Raw genomic sequence first — 20,099 nt, 5'->3', positions numbered from 1 at the left:
ATGGCCACATTTCCTATCCTGTAGACCTGGTGTGTTGACATTGGTTGCTGTTGAGTTGGCTCCAACTCGTCTCAGCCCTGAGCCCAGCAGAGTGAAACCTTGCCCAGTCCTGCACCATCCTCATACTCTGCTGGGCTGTAGTCACTGTTAGTGTGTCTGCTCAAAGAGCTTAGCCTCCGCCTTTCCGAGCATGATGTCCTTTCCCAAGCACTGGCCCTCCTAACGGAGTGCCCAAAGTGAGATGAGGTTTCACCATCCTTGCCTCTAAGGATAACCCTGGCTGCATTTCTTTCAAGATTTGATTATTCTTTTGGCAGTTCATGGGATGCTTAGTACCCTGGCCTCCCAGCACAATTCAAGGTCATCAGTTCTTTGCTTTTCCTTATTCATTGTCAAGCCTTGACATTCTTGTAACATGCATGGTTAATGAGGCTGGCAAGAGTAGGACAGTGTTTCTGTTGTACTGTCACTGTAACTCGGGGTTGACTATAAGCATTCTTTCAAGTCTTCTCACCAGTTTGTTGTAATAAGTAGTACAAACTCTTATCTCTGTCTGCCATCAGGACTCCTTGGACTTAATGTCTTACTGACTCTATAGATGATGATTTTTATATTGTATTCGGACTTTAGCTTTCATCTTGGTTTATTTCTGCTGTGTTGGGCAGGAAAACTTTTGTCCATAGTATATGTCTTAAATGGGGACACAGAGATCCTGTCTGGTCTTAGAGCAGTGAGCCCTGGTGGCACAAATGGTTAAGCACTCAGTAGCTAACTAAGAGGTCAGTGGTTTGAACCCACCAGGAAGCCCAGCTGAGAACAACTTGGTGATAGGTTTTTGTATAGATCATGGTCTAGGAAAACCTAGGGGCAGTCCTGCTCTGTCTCATGGGTTTGTTGTTGTTGTTGTTGTGTTGTTAAGGGCCATCGAGTAATTTGCGACTCATAGCGACCCTATGTACAACAGTCCTAAACCCTGCTCTATCCTGTGCCAATCGCACTGCCTCTGACACACCCATCCCGATTATCCCAGTCAGTGAATCAATCCATCTCATAAAGGGTCTTCCCCTCTTGCGCCGTCCCTCCACATCAAGCATGATGTCCCTCTCCAAGGACCTGTCCCTCCTTAAAACATGCCCAGAGTATGTCAGACGAAGCCCCAGAATCCTTGCCTCCAAGGAGCACCCTGGTTTAACCCTCTCTAGGATGAATCTGTTTGTTTTCTTGGCAGTCCATGGTACATTCAGTACTCTTCTCCAGCACCACAGCTCAAAGGCATCAATTCTCCTTCTGTCCTCCCTAGTCATTGTCCAACTCTGATGCATAACAAGTGATGGCAAAGACCATGGCCTGTATCAGGTGCACCTTAGTCTCCAGAGAGACACCGTTGCTCTTGAGTACTTTAGAGAGGTCCCTAACAGCAGACTTTCCCATCACAATACGTTTTTTGATTTCCTGACTGCTGGTGCCAAGAGTGTTGACCATGGAGCCGAGCAAACTGAAGCTGTGAACAATCTCAATCTCTTCGCCATCCATCCTGATGCTACCTAATTGGTCCAGTGGTGAGAATCTTTGTCTTCTTGACATTGAGCCTCAGTCCATACTGAAGGCTGCAGTCCTTGACCCTCTGCAGTAAGTGCTTGAGGTCCTCCTCAGTTTCAGCAAGCAGGGTTGTGTCATCTGCATAACGCAGACTGTTAGTAGATCTTCCACCAATCCTGATGCCACAATTCTCCTCATAGAGCCCAGGTCTCGGATAATTTGCTCTGCATACATGTTGAAAAGGTATGGACACAGGATGCATCCCTGGTGTACACCCTTCCCAATTTTGAACCATGCAGTGTTACCCTGCTCTGTTCTGACTACTGCCTCTTGGTCCAAGTATAGGTTTCGCATTAGCACAATTAAATGTTCTGGGATTCCCATTCTTCTCAGAGTCAGACACAGTTTGTTATGATCCACACAGTCAAATGCCTTTGCATTATCAATGAAACACAGATAGACATTCTTCTGGTATTCCCTGCTTTCAGCTAAGATCCATCTAACATCAGCTACAATATCCCTAGTACCCAGACCCCTTTTAAACCCATCCTGGACTTCTGGCAATTCTCTGCTGATGTGCTGTTCCAGTCATTTTTGGATAATCTTCAGTAGAATCTTGCTTGCATGTGAAATCAATGACACTGTTCTGTAGTTTCCACACTCAGTTGGGTCACCCTTCTTTGGAATGGGAACAGATACAGATATCTTCCAGTCAGTTTGCCAAGTGGTTATTCTCCAGATTTCTTGGCACAGCTTGGTGAGCACATCCAGGGCAGCATCTGTTATCTGAAATGCTTCAATTGGTATACCATCTATTCCTGGGGCCTTATTTTTTGCTATTTCCTTCAAAGCAGCTTTGTTAGGGGAGAAAAATTGATTTGACAGCACTGCAGAACAACACTGTCAGGATAGTGTTCAACTTAGGCCTGGTCAGCCCTAATTTTAGAATGCTGCTAAGCTGTATGGGTGGAATCATTTAATCTTGAGTTTTTATAATGTTCATTGTGTGAATTTTGAAACTGATTGCAAATGAAAAGATGTGAGATTGTGGCAAATGATACGATGAATGTGCATCAAAGAGGGTAGCTGTTTTATGAAGTCTACTGTTGGTCATTTTTTTTTACCTCCCTCTTGAGTTTTACAGGATTTTGTTAAATTTCTCTTCTATCTGCTCATTTTCAAGTGACCAAGTCTGTATTGGTTTTAATTATTTATACATACAGCACTGTGAAAGATTTTGTAAGGATTGAAATTTTGCTAATTGGCCATTTCTGTCAAGTAGGGTATAAATGAAGCTTTGTGTAGCCACTTGGGTGCTCTTTGTTATAAATGTTTTAGTAGACAATTCACCTTGCATAAGTAAGTAATAAAGGACAGACTAGTTATCAAATGGTCTCACTTTTCTAAAGCCTAGATGTAGAAAATATGATTGAACTGGCTTTGAGCACAGATGAAGTTAGAACCGCCAAAGCCTGGAAGAGTTTAGTACTGTCCCAGTAGGTCTCAGTGTCTCTGTGGACTTTCCTCACCTTAAACCAAAACGAACTTCGCATCAGGTGAACTCCACTCACGGTGCCCCAAGGATGGAGTAGACTAGCCAGAGACTGCCACCTCTTCCTCCCTCACACTATCAACCTTCACTTGTCAGCTGAGTGCCTAACTATAATAGTACCAGGACCCCTCCTTTATATTTGATAGCATTCAAGTAAATAGAGTTACCTATACTAATGCATGTAGGGCACTCTAGTGGTGTAGTCTCTTAAGATTTGGGTTGCTAACCCAAAAGCTACACTTCCATGGGAGTTTGAATCAACTGTTTACTTCTCAGGAGAAAGATGGGCACTTCACAGCCAGTAGGGTATCAGCTTTGAGTTGGTCCTGACTCTGCTAACCCATAAGGAGCCCTGGTGGCATAGAGCATTATTTGTTACATTCCTGGCAAAAATTCAGTGGTTCAGATCTACCAGCTGCTCTGCAGGCAACATATATAGGCAGTCTCCTTTTGTAAAGATTTATAGCTTCATAAATCTGATGAAGAGTCGCCATGAGTTGGAATCCAGCAGTACTTTGTTTTTTGAGTAGAAACTTTGGTCCCTTTGCTGATGTATCTTTTCTAATAAATCTTTATTTTTTCCTTAAAAAAAAAAAAAAAGAAGAAGAAACGTACTGCTATCAACCCAATTCTGACTCCTCACAACCTTGTAGGACAGAGTAGAACTACCTCGTAGGGTTTCCAGGGCTGCAAGCCTTCACAGACCCCGGTGGCTTTCTTTGTCTTGGGGAGTAGGTGGTGAGTTCAGACTACTAACCTTTCATTTAGCACACTACCAGGGCTCATTTCCTATAGTGAGGAAAATTTAAAGGAAACAAGCTTTGTGGCAATTTCATTATGTGTGATCTTCCTTTTTCTATCAGGGAACCAGTCCGAAAAAGAGTGCTGGAGAAACGGGACGACTTTAAAAAGGAGGGCAAGGTCTACAGACTGAGGACTCAAGATGATGGTGAAGATGAAAACAACACTTGGAATGGCAATTCGACCCAACAGATGTAGTGCTCCAAGTACCAAATGTGCAGTAATCATTGTTTGTCTTAGGATTTAATGCAACTAAAATGTTCCTGGACAAGTGGGACAGCTTTATGTTTTCCTGCTGATCTATAAGTGTCTCTTTTATTCCTGCCTAGTGGGTGTGGGTCAAAATTGCTTAACTCAAAAAAGTTGTGAGATAAACTGGCTGCTAGGCTCCTCACGTTTGGTAACCAACTGCTTGAAGCCTAAAGGAATCAGAAGTTCTGGTAACCTCCCTTCATCAGCTTTTTGTTCACCCTTTCATGCTCATTAGCCCCATGCTTTCTGATGATTGTTTTGTTTAGAGCTGTTTTGCTCTAGAACTCTTAAGGCCATACAAAGTAACTGGCATGTCACTGAGTAATTAGACCTTGAGTCAGAGCATTTTAATGAGCCAGATGATTTATGTTTAACTTTTCTCTTTTGTTCATTAGCTACAAGCAAAATCTTGTAGTTTTTTAATCTCACTTGGACACTGAATAAAAAAATCTTTTCCAAAAATCAGAGCTATCTTATCTTTAAGTTTTGTTTTCCTAGCTTTTTTGTTACACAAATTTTTTTTTGAGGTCACATGTCTCTGATTCCCGCCTCAATCCCCCTTTTGGACAGAACTGCTACTTTATCTTAAATATCACTGAAGGAAGACATTTTCTGGCATACACTGAGGTTAGGTTTCTGTCTCTCTTAAGTCAGTGGGGCATTATTTTGTTTGCATAATGTTACGGTTTTTGTTCTAATGAGATGCAAAACAGCTGCTAGTCCATGCCTGTTTTTCTCATCTTTGTACTTTAGTTGTGGTCTCTGTAAAAATTAAAGTACCTGTAGACAAATGTAAGACAAGAAGCATAAAGAAATCTTATAATCATCAGGTTAGGCTTAAGGATTTTAAAGATTGTTCATGTGACTTAGGTGCTACTTTACCCATAGTTTGGTAGTGGAGATCCAGAAGAGTAACACAGTTTTAGAGCCTATTTGACAGGTCCTGTTTTGCTTTCTGTCACTAGATGGAAAGTGGCACACCCAATGAGCAAGGAGGACACTAACTTTAGTCTGTGTGAGAATATAATATTCCCACCACATAGCCTTCCTAGTTTTCGACTCTGATATAGCAGTGACTTTTTAAATGGTGTGGTGTTAGCAAGGAAACAGGCTATGCTGCTGGGAGACGTGAAAAATGAGTCTTTCTGAAAGCAGTATTTATCAGTAACTAAACATTTCATACTCTTTGATCCAATAATTTTTTCTAAGGAGTTTTCATAAATGCAAGCAAAGTTTACAGATTAACATTATTTAGGCATTATTTACTTACAAACTGGAAACCATCTACATGCCTTCTGCTGAAATAATGACATAATTTTTAGAGAGAAATGGTCCAGTACAGGTGGTCCAGCTTACAGTGACGTTCTAGTTCAACAGTCTGTGTCAGTTCTGCTGTAAGTTAAATACCTCTTTCCACACCCCCACATTATTATGTCTCACTAACAATACCTTCATAAATCCATTCTTGGAATATCTGCGAGTGAATGAGAATAATATCAATAAATGACTGTGACACTGTATGTAGTTAGGTACGTATATGTACATATTACTGTGGATAAGGTGGACTCCCCCCAAAGTCCCAGGCAGTCATAAGTGTGGTTCTTGGTAAGCTGAGGACTCCTGTCCTAATTCAGCAGCTTACTTTAACATACTTTTACTGAGAAGAAAAGCAGGATACAGCATTGTCACTACAGTGTGATCTCCACCTATAAGCACATTTATGAAGAGATAGTACTATATATTAATTTATATGTAAACAAAAAGAACCTCATCAAAACACTAATGAGCTAAGAGTGGCTATATGCGATTTTCATTTTTAGTTTGAAAAAGAAAAATGTCTAGCAACCATCTCATTTAAATACAATTTTGTCATCTTTAAGCAGTTAGCATACTAGAGAATTTTAAGAAAATAGAACAAATGGGTACGACCCTCTATAACTACTAGGAAGTATCAAGTACCTCGAGTACCAATAGGACTAAAAACCATAAAGTTAAAACGGCCTCTCCCTGCTTCATCCTGGCCTCCCTGCAGTTGCCCAGAGATAACCTCTTAACAGTTTCTTATGTCGGATTCATAACTTTTTACTCATATACAAATATGTAATCTTTATTTTTAAATAAACGGGATCATATTATATATACTATCCTGCATTTTACTTTGTTCTCACACAGTTTTGAAGGTCTTTCCCTGCCCACACATGGCTACCTCATACTAATGTCTGTAGGACCTTCTGCTCTACAAATACGCCTCCATTACCCAGGCTGTTAAAAATTTTGTTTGCTTTTGCTTTCCTGTTACATTATTACAATGAACATCTTTGTGACATTATGTTAGTTTTGAAACCATATCCGTAGAATAAAGTTATTTCGTTTGGGAAATCCAAAGGAGCCTGCAGTTTGACTTTGACAAATACTGCCCAGTTGCGTTCCACAGAGAGTGTGTGAATTTATGCTCCCACCACTAGTCCATGAGGATGCCATTCCCCCCTTGCCAACAGTTTTATACACTTTCATCTTTTTCATTATGATCGGTGAAAAACTGCATATATTTTAATTGTGAATATTGTATAATGAGCATCTTTTAACAGGAGTCCTTCAGTTATTGTCTGGGAACTGCCAGTTTGTATACTTTGCCGGTTTTCTGTGTGTTGTTTATCTTAGTGATTTATAAGCCTTTTTTTTTTTCTTTTAAGAAAGATAAGCCTTTTGTCCAGCACATGCTAAAACCATTTTTTCCTGCTTATCTTCTGAGGAGTATTTTGATAGTATGTTTTTCCACCACGTTTATGTGGTTAAATTTGTCAAATTTTTCTTAATGGCTCTGAATCTTGAGTCTTGATTAAATTTCCTGCTTAAAATGTAACAAAAAAAGCAGCGCTGCAATCCCAGAGGCACATGGTTCAAATCCACCAGCTGCTCCTCAGGAGAAGGATGGGCAGGTTTCCTTCTGTGTGAATAACTGCCTATGAAAACCTGCTGGAGGGTCAGCTGTGGGGCGGTTCTGACTCAAAGGCACACAAACAGCAACATTCGTGGTAGTGTCATGATCTTTTTTTTTTAACATTTAATCTAGCATCTGATGTCCTACCCCAACACGGCTAATTCTCAAGAGCTAACCATGTTTATGGAATCACTCCCGTCTTCCCCTGATCAGACCTGCGCTGCCACTTTGCTGCATGTGCCATTCAGGTGTGTGTGGCTGGCTGGGCCCTCTTCCTTTACCCACCACTCTTCCCTGTCAAACAATTTTAATAGGTAACTTTATGATAACGTTTCATAATCTCCAGATTTTCCCTGGCTAGTCTGAAATGTTTCATTATTATGTGGATTTTATATCAGTCTCTTCTTAAAAAAAATTGTTAGTTGCTGTCAAGGCAGCTCAACTTATGGGGACCTTCATATAACAGAACAGACATGCCCAGCCTGTCACCACCTGCAGAATTTTTAATCCATTTGAACCTGTTTTTGCAGTTAGTTATTTGACATTGTCTTGGTTAGCTAGTGCTGCTGTCACAGATACCACAAGTGGGTGGCTCTAACACATCTCTTAGAGTTTAGGAAAGTAGAAGTCGAAACTCCAGGGCCAGCTCTCTGGGAAAATGACCTCCCTCTGTTTGCCCTGGAGGAAGGTTCTTGTGATGCCAGCATTGGGCGCCATAACTTTTCTTGAGGCTTTCCACCTGTCATGGCCATCCCTGGTGTCTAGCTCCACACACAAGTACCTGTGTCCATAGATTATTATAGCATTGCATGTATGTATCTGGGGTGGCATATTTCAATCCATGATAGGTATTGATACTAAAATTTAAGATGAGTTGTAGGACACACCTTACAGAAGCTTTGGTGTCCATGTAGATAGCACGGCATGTACTGTGATACCTTTGTGTAGACTTTGTGAAAGTCTGTACTACAGGTGGGACCCTCCCAGAATTGAGGTTCTGACCTCTAGAAACAATATAAGAACTAAAGTTTCTAAGTGTCAATCAGAGATGGTATTACGGCCTCACCACTGCCCTTCTGGGTGTGTTGGGTGGGATACACACATAGAGTAGGTGCGCTTGCCCCTCAAGATGTGCTTGCAGTGAGGCTTGGTCTTTGACCTCAGACACTGACAGAGAATCCTGCAAATGCTTCAGGTATGATATGGTATCAGGTCAGTGTGGAATAGCAACAAGCAGAATAGAAGGAGTTATTCAGGGAAGGTAGGCAGAGAACATGTATTTTCATATAATGTGCCCATGTAAACAATGTGTGCACACAGTGTGTAGGGAACAGATGTGCTAAGGGGGTGGTGTGGTTTGCAAAAAATTGAGTGTGGTGGCTATGTACAAATAAATGGTACATTATCTCCACTGAGACCTGAAGACATTTTCAAAAGAAAGGGCATTCTAGGCAGAAGAAAGCATGTATGAAGATCCAAGGAATAAAGTATGGCTAGGGACTGTCATGCAGTAAAAGCTACTGTAGATTGGGAGAGGCAGCTTGGGGAAGCAGGTATGTCTAAGTGGGATGTGTGTGTGTCCACAAAAGTTGCCTACCAGACTGGAGAGCCAGGAAAGATGTGAACGGTGGCATTTGTGCGAGGGGCAGATGAAGGGTAATTCAGGTATCGGTATGCACTATGATATCTCCATTCCAAGGGACCGTAAAGTAAGAATGCTTCAGTCTGATGGGCTAGCTAAGGAGAACCCCCAGAGGGCCATATGCCTCCATGTTTTCCCCTGTACCCTATTTCCATGGAAGACAAGAGATGCTGCACGTGACTATTTTTATTTTCTGAGAAATGAGGTAAGCAGTGAAGAGCTGTCAGGAGATGATGCTGAAGTCCATGTGCTGAGCTGATTTCTGACAGGTCCTTGTGTTCCCACTTCTAAAAAACTAATCTGCAACAACCCAGCCCAGTCAAGTGACAGCAGTTTGCCTGGTCTGCCATGTCCACATCTCCCCAGAGCCACCTGCAGACCCCTTTACCCCAAATCAGTTCCTGGATGTAGGATGCAGTTTCATCAGCAACTCACAATCCTTTAAGAGCAAAGTCATCTCTCAGTGCACACAGCTTTAGGAAATCTCAAGCAGTTTGGTGGGAGGAGAAGCCACACAAAGTGGGCCTACTTGAGGGAACTTGGGGAGGTGGATCAGAAGGAAGAAGTTTGATTCAGTTCCTGTTGGCTTGGCTGTGTTTTCCCTTGCCTGGAGAGTTTACAATACTTGTACAACAGAAATGCTGTGCTACAGACTCCAAGAAGCAGCAGAGGGAAGAGGATGTACAAAGCGGTTTGTGCTTCAGCTGTAGCTAGCAGAAGCCCCAGGAACCAAACTTCATCCTTTGTCACGGGGCTGATGGTGGGAACACCATCTAGAAGGCAACACAAATGGTCTCTGCATCAGTACTGAGTCCAGACACTGGTGTCAAACCCAGCGTAACCCATCACATCTCTCCTCACAGTCATCTTGCAGTTCAGGGCAGAGTAGAACTGCCTCACCTTTCTCCCATGAAGTGGCTCCTGAATTTGAACCACAAACTTTTAAGTTAGTAGCTCAGAGAGCCGCTGCCCCACTGGGACTTCTAAGTCCAAGATACGTGCCATCAAGTGAAAACCCTCCCACAGGTTTTCAGAGACTAAATCACACAGGAGGTGATTGCCCATATTTCTCCCTTGGATCAGCTCGTGGGTTTGCACTGTAAATCCTTGTCCACTAGGCTACTAGAGCTCCCTTCGTCTAAGACAGATATGTGGAATTCAGAGATTATATGGGTCCCTAAAGTATTCATGGCCAGAGTAAGCTCATTGCTCAAGAACTTTGATAAGTGAGTCGGATGCAACAGCAGTGGTTGTAGTATTTCACTAGCAGAATATAATCTAACTTGTCTCATATTTGCATGGTGAGTTATACACTTTGTCACCACCACGAGGTGCCTGCATTGCGCCAGTCACCACACCTGACAGGCATTTCTTTGATCATTGAGAGTGCACAGGGTCGTTTGTCTAATTTCTTGCCCAATATTAATTACGTAGCAGGTTGGTACAGTTAGACCGAACCAGTGCTCTGGTTTGTAGGTGTAACATTAATTCCGAGCATAATTCGCAAAAATGTACATTAAAAGGAAGGAAATACTGGTTGAGAATAAGGGGATGAAGAGGTAGAGAGGAAGTTAAGAAAATCTGGACAGTTCCTCCCTCTGCCCAGCTGCCCCTGCTTCAGTCCCTCCCAGCCAGTGCTCACCTGGCTGCAGACAAGGGTGAGGGCCCGCTGCGGGGTCAGGGAAGCCGTTGCACTGGGTTATGGAGGCGTAGAACCTGGCGGACTCTCTGGGAATCCTCGGCAGAGATGGGTCAGTGTAGTTCACAAAGTGCAGCCCAAACCTCTCCGCAAAGCCTACGGCCCACTCAAAGTTGTCCATTGCACTCCAAGCCGTGTATCCCCTGATGTCCACCTTATCCTGCACAGCTGCCAAACAGAGACCTGGGAGTCAGTTTTGGCTTGCCATTTTCTTGCCTTGCTCCTAGGTCCACCGAAGCCACTGTCTGCTCGCAGATTTCCCACAGTCCTGAGCCGCCACATCAAAATGAGTCTTGGCTTTATCTTTGTCCTAGAATTTGGATTTCTGACTCATAACTGGGTTCTTGTTCTCTCTCCCCCCCCTCCCTTCCCCCTCTATCTCTCTCTTCTCCCTCTCTCTCTCTCTCTTTCTAAGCTCATGTGGGTTTACACTGACCTAGTATGACTAGTCCTGGTCCTTCTTTCTCTACAAGGAATAATAGCCTTCTCACACCGTGCCCAAAATATGTGAGATGAAGCTTGTCCTTGATCTTCTGCAGCAAGTGTTTCAAGTTCTCCTTACTTTCAGCAAGCAAGATTGTGTCATCTGCATAATGCTGTTTGTTGACGAATCTTCCTCCAATCCTAATGCCACGTTCCTCTGTTGAGAATCCAGCTTCATGAATTATTTGTAGTATACAGATTAAATAATTACAGAGACAGGACACATCCGTGGCTCACACTTCCTGATTTTAGACTGTGCAGTCAGTGTTCCTTTGTTCTGTTCTTGGACTAGGTATAGGTTTTGTATGAGCACAATTAAGTGTTCTGAGACTCCCATTTTTGTTAATGTTACCGAAATTTATGACTCACAGTCAAATGCTTTTGCATAGTCAAATATATATAGACATAATTTGGCTTCCTTTTAACCAGAATAAACTTGACCTCAGCAATATCACTGCCGCCATGGCCTCTTCGCAATTCCACTTGAACTTCTGAAAGTTCTCTCTCAGTGTACTGTTTTAGCCATTTTTTTATTATTTTCAGCTATACTTTGTGATACTAATGATACTAGATAATTTCCACATTTCTGTTGAAACACTTTTCTTGAGAATGGATCTCTTCCAGGAAGTCATCTAGCCAAGAAGCTATCCTCCAGATTTCTCGTGAGCTCATCCAGGATTACATCTTGTTAGTTGAAACATGTGAACTGGTATCCTATCAGTGCGTGGGGGCCTTATTTTTATGCCTATGTTTTCAACGCAGCTTGAACCTCTTTATTATCACTAATTGTTCTAATGGTACTTCCTGAAATTTTTCAGTGTTGATGAATTCATTCTGGTACAATAATTCTTTGTATTCTTTCCATCTTTTGATGTTTCCTGTATTATTAAAGATTTTGTCCATAACATTTCAGAATTATAACTTAAGGCTTGAATTTATTTTTCAGTTCTTTCAGCTTAAGAAATGCTCAATGAGTTCTTCCCTTCTTATTCTCTAGCTCTTTGCACATTTCATTATAAAATTTTGTTTTGTCTCCTCATGTCAGCATCTCTTTCCTTTGTTTTGGCTTCTTGGCGCACTAGTACGATGACCAGTCTCTTCTGACATCCATTTTGGTGTTTTCTCCCCCTCTGTCTATGCAATGACTTTTTGCTCTCCTCTTGGATGATATCTTTGATGCCATCCTACAGCTCCTGGTTTTTGATCATTGCTGTTTAATGCCTCAAACCTGTTTTTGCCCTTTTTTTTATGGCACTTTTTTATTATTTGTTGATAGGACAAATAGTTATTAAAGCATAACTGTGTTCACTAGAAGTGGACAGTGATTATCCAGCCATTCTCTGGAAACAATGTGCATTTAATCACCCAGTTTTAGTTTGTTTATCTTCTGCCTGTGCCGCTCAGTCTCCTCAGAATGCATGAGTCTTCGTGGTGTTTCTTCCAGGCTGCCAGCTGTTCTGAAGCCTGTGTTCGGAAGTATTGCTCTTCAGCCACCTCTTTCTCCAAAGGCCCCACCGGCCTCCCTGAAACTCTCCGCTCCCCTGGAGATTAGAACTGAAGCCTCGGGCTTGCAGGACCTCAGGCCAACGCTGTGAGCCGTGCTTGTGCCACCAGTGCACCCTGCCATTGTCGCTAGTGCTGCACCTCTCCGTGGCGACACAGAAGATCTCAAACTTGTCCTTGAGATGGGTTTAAAAAAAAATTAGGTGGCATAGACTCAAGGTCATATTTTGGTTCTTGTGGACTTGTTCTAATTTTTTCAACTTCAGTTTGAACTTGCACCTGGGGATTTAGTGGTCTGTTCCACGGTCAACACCTGACTCGACTGCTGCTGCTGAGCCTCTCTATCGATTCTTCCACACATAAAAGTCAATTTGATTTGATTCCTGTGCAGTCCATCAAGTGAGGTCTATGTGCAAAGTCACCTTTTGTGTTTTTTAAAAAGTGTGTTTGCTGTGAATAAATCATTGAACATACAAAATCCTTTGATCTCCAGCCTCCTTTCTGTCACCAAGACCAGACTTTTTGACTACCATTCCTTCCTCAGTCCTTCAGGATGTTGTTCTTGGTCAGTAACAAGTGTTGACGCTGCACACTAGTAAGTAGCATTTGGATGGAAAAAATTTTAACTGGCACATGGCTTTGTGGTAGCTTCCTTTTTTTGGATTGTTTTTAAGCATTCTTCCATAATCTTATCCCTCATAATCTCAGTTGCTCTGAGTTTGAGGGTCTCAGCTTTTACCTGGGAAGCAAAAAGTTCTACACACACATACCAAATTTACTAATCCTGGCCCTGTACAAACCTTCCTCAGGGTAACACTACTGTTCAGAGACAGAAGCATGTGACTCAAGCCAGAAACCAAGGTCTACTTGGATTTGCTTGTCCACCAGATCTAGGTAGACTGAAATTCCCAAGTATATCCCCAAATAAAGGCTCTTCTAGAACAGAGAAGCCCTCACTTTCTCTCCTTGTTTATGGGAACAGCTGTAGATCCTGGAAGGCACTAGTGATGCAGGGAGGACGTGGAGGAAAGCGAAGGCCTGTCATACCTTTGAGAGCCTCATTGATGTAACTGCGAAGGTAGTAGATCCTTATGGTGTCGTTAAGATCCAGATCCCGCTGGGACACTCCATTCTCTGTTATGTAAATTGGTGGGTTGTTGTACTCCTCCTTCAGCCAGTTCAAAATCCTCCTGAAGCCAAAAGGTGTCACCTTTAGCCAGAAGGAGGCAGAATCTGGCCAGGATCGATCTGTGATGGAAGCAACTCCCCTGAGAAGTCAAACCAAAGATTAGATCTTGTGTAGGTCCCAAGAGACCATTCCCATAAAATACAAAACATGGCGTATAGTAGAGAAAGCCTTAAGTGTATTCAGCATTGGGTGTCCTAACTGAACTCAGGAGTGTCCAAGAGTCAAAAGGAGCCTCAAGGTCTCCTTGCTCACTGGTCTTAGTTCTACCACTCAAGGCTGATGGAACTTTGAAAAAACTCTGTAGGCAGTCTGTCCTTGCTCACTACCTGTGGTAGAGCGGGCTTTCTCCGAAGCCAGGTCCTGCAGGGGTCTCTTGGACAAGCCACACCTCAGAGTAGATGTGAAAGGGTCACGTAGCTATAATCTAACAGTATGCAAATACCCTGCCTTCAGAACAGGTCCTCTCAGGCTGCCTGTGTGGAGCCAACTCAACACGCAGGTCACAGGAGCCATGGACAGTCAGTTTGGGGTCTTCATCTGTGTGAGTGCTTCCAGGATGACACACCTTCGTTGAAAGATCTCAGTTGGTACTCTCTGAGCTCAAAGTGCCACTCTTATTTCTCCGGAATATAGAATACTTAGGAGTGGGATTATTTGATCATATGGCATTTCTAGTCCCAGCTTTTTTCAAGAAATACATACTGAAGGCAGTTTTTTAGGAGAACTTGCTGTGCTCCCTCATCCGCAATAATGTGCTGATGGATATAAGGAGGAAAAAAAGGGGGGAGGGGCTGGGCAGGGAGAAAAGTGCAACAGTGAATGAATGAAAAGTCAAAATCTCTGTAAATGTTCATTAAAATAAAATTTTTAAAAAAAGAAAACCATACTGTGTCCACAGTGGTTCTCTTAGTTATACAATCCCACCAATAATGTATGAGTTCCATTCTCCTCTTAACCTCTACAGCATTTGTTTTTTCTGGGATTTTTTTGTTAGGCTTTATTTTTTTTTTAACTTATTATTTTTTGTGTGTGTACCGTCAAATCAGATCTGACTGGTACAGGAGGAGATTGTCCCTCCTTCTCCAGCAGAGCATCTGGTGGATTTGAACCATATACCTCTGGGATTGCAGTGCAGCTTGTTGTCACTAGGCCACCAGAGCTCCCTCTAGGCTTTTTAAAATTTTTTTATTTTATTTTTTTATTATTTGTGTGTACCGTCAAATCAGATCTGACTGGTACAGGAGGAGATTGTCCCTCCTTCCCCGGCAGAGCATCTGGTAGATTGGAACCGTGCACCTCTGGGATTGTAGTGCAGCTTCTTGCCACTAGGCCACCAGAGCTCCCCTAGGCTTTATTGTTTTACAATAATTGCCTTTTTCTTTCCCCCCAGGGGAAGATGTTATTTCATTGTGGTTTTTATTTGCACCTAATGACTGGAATGATAATTATGCATAATTATATATTGCATATATCAAGTCCTCTTGACAGCTTTTTTCATTTCTTTTCTTCAAACATACTAGTACCAAGGGATTTATTTGTCCTTTACTTTGCTGATTCTTTCTTCCACTGATTTAATTCTGTGTGTCCTTGCATTGAGTTCTCTATTTGATATTTTATTGCAAATCTTCTAAATTTCTAATGTTGCTTTTATTAAGACTTCTGGATGGTCTGTTTGCTTTATCATTTTCTAAAATTATGTCCTGAATTATTCTAGGGTTTTGTCTGTATTCTCCTTTATCTCTTTAAAGATCCTCCATACACATCTTTTAAAATTCTGATTCAGTAATTCTATTACCATTTATTTCTCAAGTTTTTTGTCCCTTAATTTTGCTCATTTTTTAACCCATTTTATACTGTTTCTTCCTATTTGCTACTTTAGGATGTCTCTGAGGAACTAAGGTGTTGGTTTACTTATAAATGTATTTCTTTACTGATTGCATGAATGTCTAATTTGTACTTTTTTGTTTTATTTTTATGTATGTAGAGCTTTGTCTCTTTATATTATCTTTCTTTCTTTGCATTAGTTTTTATTTTGTAGTTCTGGTCTCTCTGTGACTTTGCTGTTTTTTCTTAGGGAGCTCTGGTAGCTTAGTCCATAGGGAACTGCACTGCTTACCCAACGGCAGTGCTTCTCTGGTGGTTCCAATCCCCCAGCAGCATCTTGGGAGAAAGATGGATAATCTCTGCTGTTATTTACAGCCTGTGAAAACCCACTGGAGGGTCAGCTATGAGTTGTTTTCTACTTAAAAGCAATGAGATTCTGGGTTTTTGGTTTGTATTTTTTTTTTTTAATTGGCTGGTGTGACTTTTCACTTATCAGTGGGTGTGGCTTATGGGTCTGTCTGTCTGGGTTGAGTGGAGTTATGGGAGCGAGTTCTTTCCCTGATATTAAGTGACAAGTGTCAGGTTGTCAGGGTCCTCCCACAGTCCGTGTGGGACCATCAGGTTATTCAGAATTGGCGTTAGAAGTTAGAACATTCAGGAGATCAGCCTTCACAGGACATCCTTATAGCCACTTAGAGGGTATGCTGCCCAAATGGATATGGCAGACCTACAGTGTTCACAGGAACTGGTGCCTCAGTATGTGGTGGGGTATTGGGGTGGGGGTGTTCATGGTGCTTACAGCCTGCAGGAACTGTTGGGGTGTGAGATGTGTGACGCTGCTGGTGGATGGATGCTGGAGGAGGGCTCTGCATCATGCTGTCTGGAAGTGGTGCAGATGGCATCTGTCAGGATGCTGACCTGGAGAGGTGGTGTGGCTGTCCAGCCAGTCACCAGGGCATCCACGCAGGGAGTGTGCATGCTGTAGTGCACACTGCCAGCTGGCAGATGCTTGGGATGAGGGTACCTGGGCCACCAGGTGGGTGACATGGCACCACCAGCAGATGGATGGGTGTGCGACGGGGGTAGGGTCTTTTCCTCTGACTGCTGGTCTAGCAGTGGAAGCATACACAGCTGACTGCAGGGGGACATGGCTGTGGCTGCTCAGGGCTGGTCCAAGTGGGCATGTGCCTCCAGCTTCAGGTGTGATGGTGCAGGAGAGTGTGCTTCTGGGATGGATGGGGGGCCTCTAGTCCCAGGTCCAGCAGCATGTGAGCGTGCACCGCAGGACAGGGAGGGGACCGGTATGATCAGCAGCATGTGAGCGTGCACCTGAGCATGCACCATGGGGTGGGTATGTATGGTCAGCAGCGTGTGACCACGTACTAAAAGACAGGTAGGGGATGGGCAGGGGCATGTTAAGTCTCTGGTCTCTGCTCTGATGGTGTGGGAGTGTGCATGTGGACCATCTGACCAGGGTAGCAGGAGGGTCCCCCACTCGTCCCAGGAGGACAGATAGGATTTGTAAACTTTTTCCTAAAAGGAAATGAAGATGATGTTTTTCTTTTTACTTGAAAATACGTTCAAATCAAGTCTTCCTGTCTGAAAGGGAAGCACCATGGAAATCTTGGTCTGAGCTCCTCTCAAATTGACAGAAATTTTATATGGAGTCTGAACAGCGGACAGTCACCCTGTGTGACAGCAGGAGGCGGATCCTCGGCTGTGCCGGCCTCTCTGGGTGCAGGTTCATCCTCAGAAAGGACTCCAGAGCTCTGGGGCTGGCTTACCTGTCTGCATCGAAGGAGGAGATCCAAGAATCGTAGTTGAGATTGTAGGCCAGGACGGTGGTGTAGTGATTGAACCCGAAGAAGTCATAGGTGCCATTGATCCTCCTCTTCTCACTCTCGGTGAATTCCGGGAGCCTGGAAGGAGCCATTAAGCTGGGCTGTAGAGAGCCTGCTTTGAGGAGAGGAAGGCTAGGTGGGGTGGGAGGGGGGACCCCAGTGGTGAATGGTTGGCCCTCACCAGAGGGGGCAAGATATCTGCAGGTGGCTTTAAATCAGCACAGCTAGGCTCCATGGGAGACCCTGGGCCGTGGCAGGAACTCTTACTTCTGACTTGTTTTCACTCAGTTCGTTTGTGTGACTTCTGAGCTCTGAGTATGTCACTGTGGGACCATCACTGGTCCCCCGGCCCACACCACACCTCCATCTTCAGCTGGTTAGTCCAGACCCAGCATGTGGGCCCTGGAATCAGGCTGCCTACCTTCAAATCCCCACCACAGAACAGCTAATCTTGTGTCAGCTTGCTCTTTGTGTCTCATTTCACTCGTGTTTAAAATAGAAATAACACTACCAATAAAAGATGCATAAATATTAGTTGGTGATGTTGCATTAAGCTCCTCATCAGGGAAGAGGGGTGTGTGAACTAGCGCCCTGTACTGGCCACATACCTAAGCCACGCCTAGCAGTGCCCAGTGTGGTCCACACCAGGACATGAGGTGGGGCACTGCTAAGGGATGGGCACCCAGGGACAATTTACCGGCTCTTCTGAAGAGTAACAACCTAACAGCAGCTTGTCATCTCATCAAGTGTGAAGTGACTGCAAGGCCGTGCTCTCTCCTCTGTTCCCTCCAGGTCTGTCCTTCGTCCCCTGGATCTGTGCCCACTGAGTCAATCTCTCCCAGCCTGGGTATACTGAGTCAATCTCTCCCAGCCTGGGTATACTGAGTCAATCTCTCCCAGCCTGGGTATGCCCCCTAGGATCTGTCAGCCCTCCCAGTCTGTCCCCACTGGGTCTATTCCCTCCGCCATCCCAGGGTCTGTCTCCCTGGGTCTGTCATGCCCCCAGGGCCAGGGGTCTATCTCCCTGCCCCCAGGCTGACCCCACTCCCGATTCTGTCCCCACTGGGTCTATTCCCATGCCCACCCTTCTTCCCACCACTCTTACCTAGACTTGTTGAGGCCTGCGGCCAGGCTCCTGTCATGAATCCGCGTCTTCATCACCTCACTGTAGTCTCCATTCTTGAAGATTGGATGTGCAAACCAGCCTCCCATAAACTGCATGTGGAGTCGAAGACAGTGCCAACCAGAAGCCGTACTGCCCTCTTGAGGGTCCCTGTGCTCCCCACCCCCAATCGTAAACTCCCCTTCTCCAGGGCCTGTACACGGTGAAGCCCGAGTACCCCTGGGTCTGTCTCCTCACGTCTGTCTGTGTCTCCTTAACTGCCTCGCTGGGGCAGCTGTGTCCCCAGCATCACCCTGAAGGACCAGTGGGGTCCAGGACCAGCTGTACTCCCTGAATGCTGCCTTGCTGCCCCTGTAAGAGACCTGTGTCTGTACTGTTCACAGAAGAGGCCCCAAGGCCCTCTCACTACCTGCTAGAAAGGACTTTTCAATTAATGGCTTACTGTCTCCTCTCCAAATGTCCATAGGTCAACCAGGACTTTCTGGGAAGGAGTAACTCGCATGGCTTTCATGTGGCTGCCCAGGCTACGATAATCCTGCCCTTCATGGGCTCTGCACTCACGGCCCTGAAGTGGGAAACTTTCCCTCTGTTTCATTTAATGGGAGTCAAAGTCATCCTTGGAGCCCCTGATGATGCAGAGAACTGAAAGTTTGGAGATCCAGTCCACTCCGTGGTGCCTCAGAAGAAATGCCTAGTGATCGACTTCTGGGAAATCAACCCTAAGTTCCACTCTGATAACAAGCAGGGTTAGTTTGAGTCAGGGCTGACTAGGCTGCTAGGCCAGAGGGGACACACAGCCCCCAAACACTCTGATGCTGTGGGACTGAGGACCCTCTATCCTCCAAATCCTCCCCTGATACCACAAATGTGGGATGAGGGCTTCCTTCCGTTCCAACTCAGGTACGAAGTTTGGAATGTCACATCCTCCTGCTAGCAGAAATGTTAAAGCACTCTAAGCCAACCAGTAAGATCTGTCTGTGGAAACGTCTTTACTTGTGCTGTGTCTACCGTTGTCCTGGGCTGCACTAGGCCAGCACACAGTGAGGGAACATCCACAGTCCAGCATTCCCTGAGGCCTGGGGAACCTCTCCCGTAGGTTTTCAGAAGCAGTTAACTGCTTGGGAGGACAATGCCCAACTTCCTCCTGTGGAGCAGCTGGTGGATTCAAACCACATGTCTTTGGGTTGGCAGTGCAATTCCTTACCAGTAGACCACCAGAGCTTCTTATGAGCAGCTAGTGGGCTCAAATGATTGATCTTTGATCTAATAGTCAAGCACTTCATTACTGTGATACCACAGGTCCTTAAAGTCTTCTGCTTGAGCAAGTAAAGTTAGATGTTGCCACCTAGTGGTGACGTGTGACATTGCATCCCAGGTCTACTAGAGACGAAAGTCAAACAAAATATTTTTTTTTAAACAGAAAAGATTTAAAATGCTATACTTTCTGTTAGCGTCAAATCAATGTTACATATTATGAATTATATACATAAATAATTTCTTAAGAATTAAGAAAAAATTAGGGAGCTCTGGTGGCCTAGTGGCAAGAAGCTACACTGCAATCCCAGAGACACCTGGTTCAAATCCACCAGATGCTCTGCTGGAAAAGGAGGGACAATCTCCTCCTGTACCAGTCAGATCTGATTTGACGATACACACAAAAAATAATAAAATTTTTTAAAAATTAAGAAAAAAATGAATCTCCAAGAATTT

At 44.0% G+C, this 20,099-nt stretch overlaps 2 protein-coding genes across 2 annotated transcripts in view; one reads left to right on the top strand and one right to left on the bottom strand.

Annotated features, from left to right (window-relative positions):
* UBXN4 (UBX domain protein 4) overlaps nucleotides 1-4,423 on the top strand; it is a 50,913-nt gene extending 46,490 nt beyond the window's left edge. Inside the window, exon 13 of the mRNA XM_006880733.1 lies at nucleotides 3,955-4,423. Within this exon, the coding sequence (XP_006880795.1) occupies nucleotides 3,955-4,090 (136 nt within the window). The 3' untranslated portion in view covers nucleotides 4,091-4,423. The remainder of the gene's footprint in view (nucleotides 1-3,954) is intronic.
* Nucleotides 4,424-9,279: 4,856 nt separating this feature from the next.
* The window catches only part of LCT (lactase), a 67,859-nt gene continuing 57,039 nt past the window's right edge, over nucleotides 9,280-20,099 (bottom strand). Inside the window, exons 13-17 of the mRNA XM_006880732.1 lie at nucleotides 18,372-18,481; nucleotides 17,210-17,344; nucleotides 13,460-13,680; nucleotides 10,370-10,594; nucleotides 9,280-9,500 (exon numbers count right to left, since the gene is read on the bottom strand). Of these exons, the coding sequence (XP_006880794.1) occupies nucleotides 9,280-9,500; nucleotides 10,370-10,594; nucleotides 13,460-13,680; nucleotides 17,210-17,344; nucleotides 18,372-18,481 (912 nt within the window). The remainder of the gene's footprint in view (nucleotides 9,501-10,369; nucleotides 10,595-13,459; nucleotides 13,681-17,209; nucleotides 17,345-18,371; nucleotides 18,482-20,099) is intronic.

This window comes from Elephantulus edwardii, unplaced genomic scaffold (genome assembly GCF_000299155.1).
Source record: "Elephantulus edwardii isolate Elephantulus edwardi_28Jun2011 unplaced genomic scaffold, EleEdw1.0 scaffold00010, whole genome shotgun sequence".
Lineage (NCBI taxonomy): Eukaryota > Metazoa > Chordata > Mammalia > Macroscelidea > Macroscelididae > Elephantulus > Elephantulus edwardii.
The sequence above is the reverse complement of the archived record's forward strand: the minus strand, read 5'-3'. Positions and strand labels throughout refer to the sequence as shown.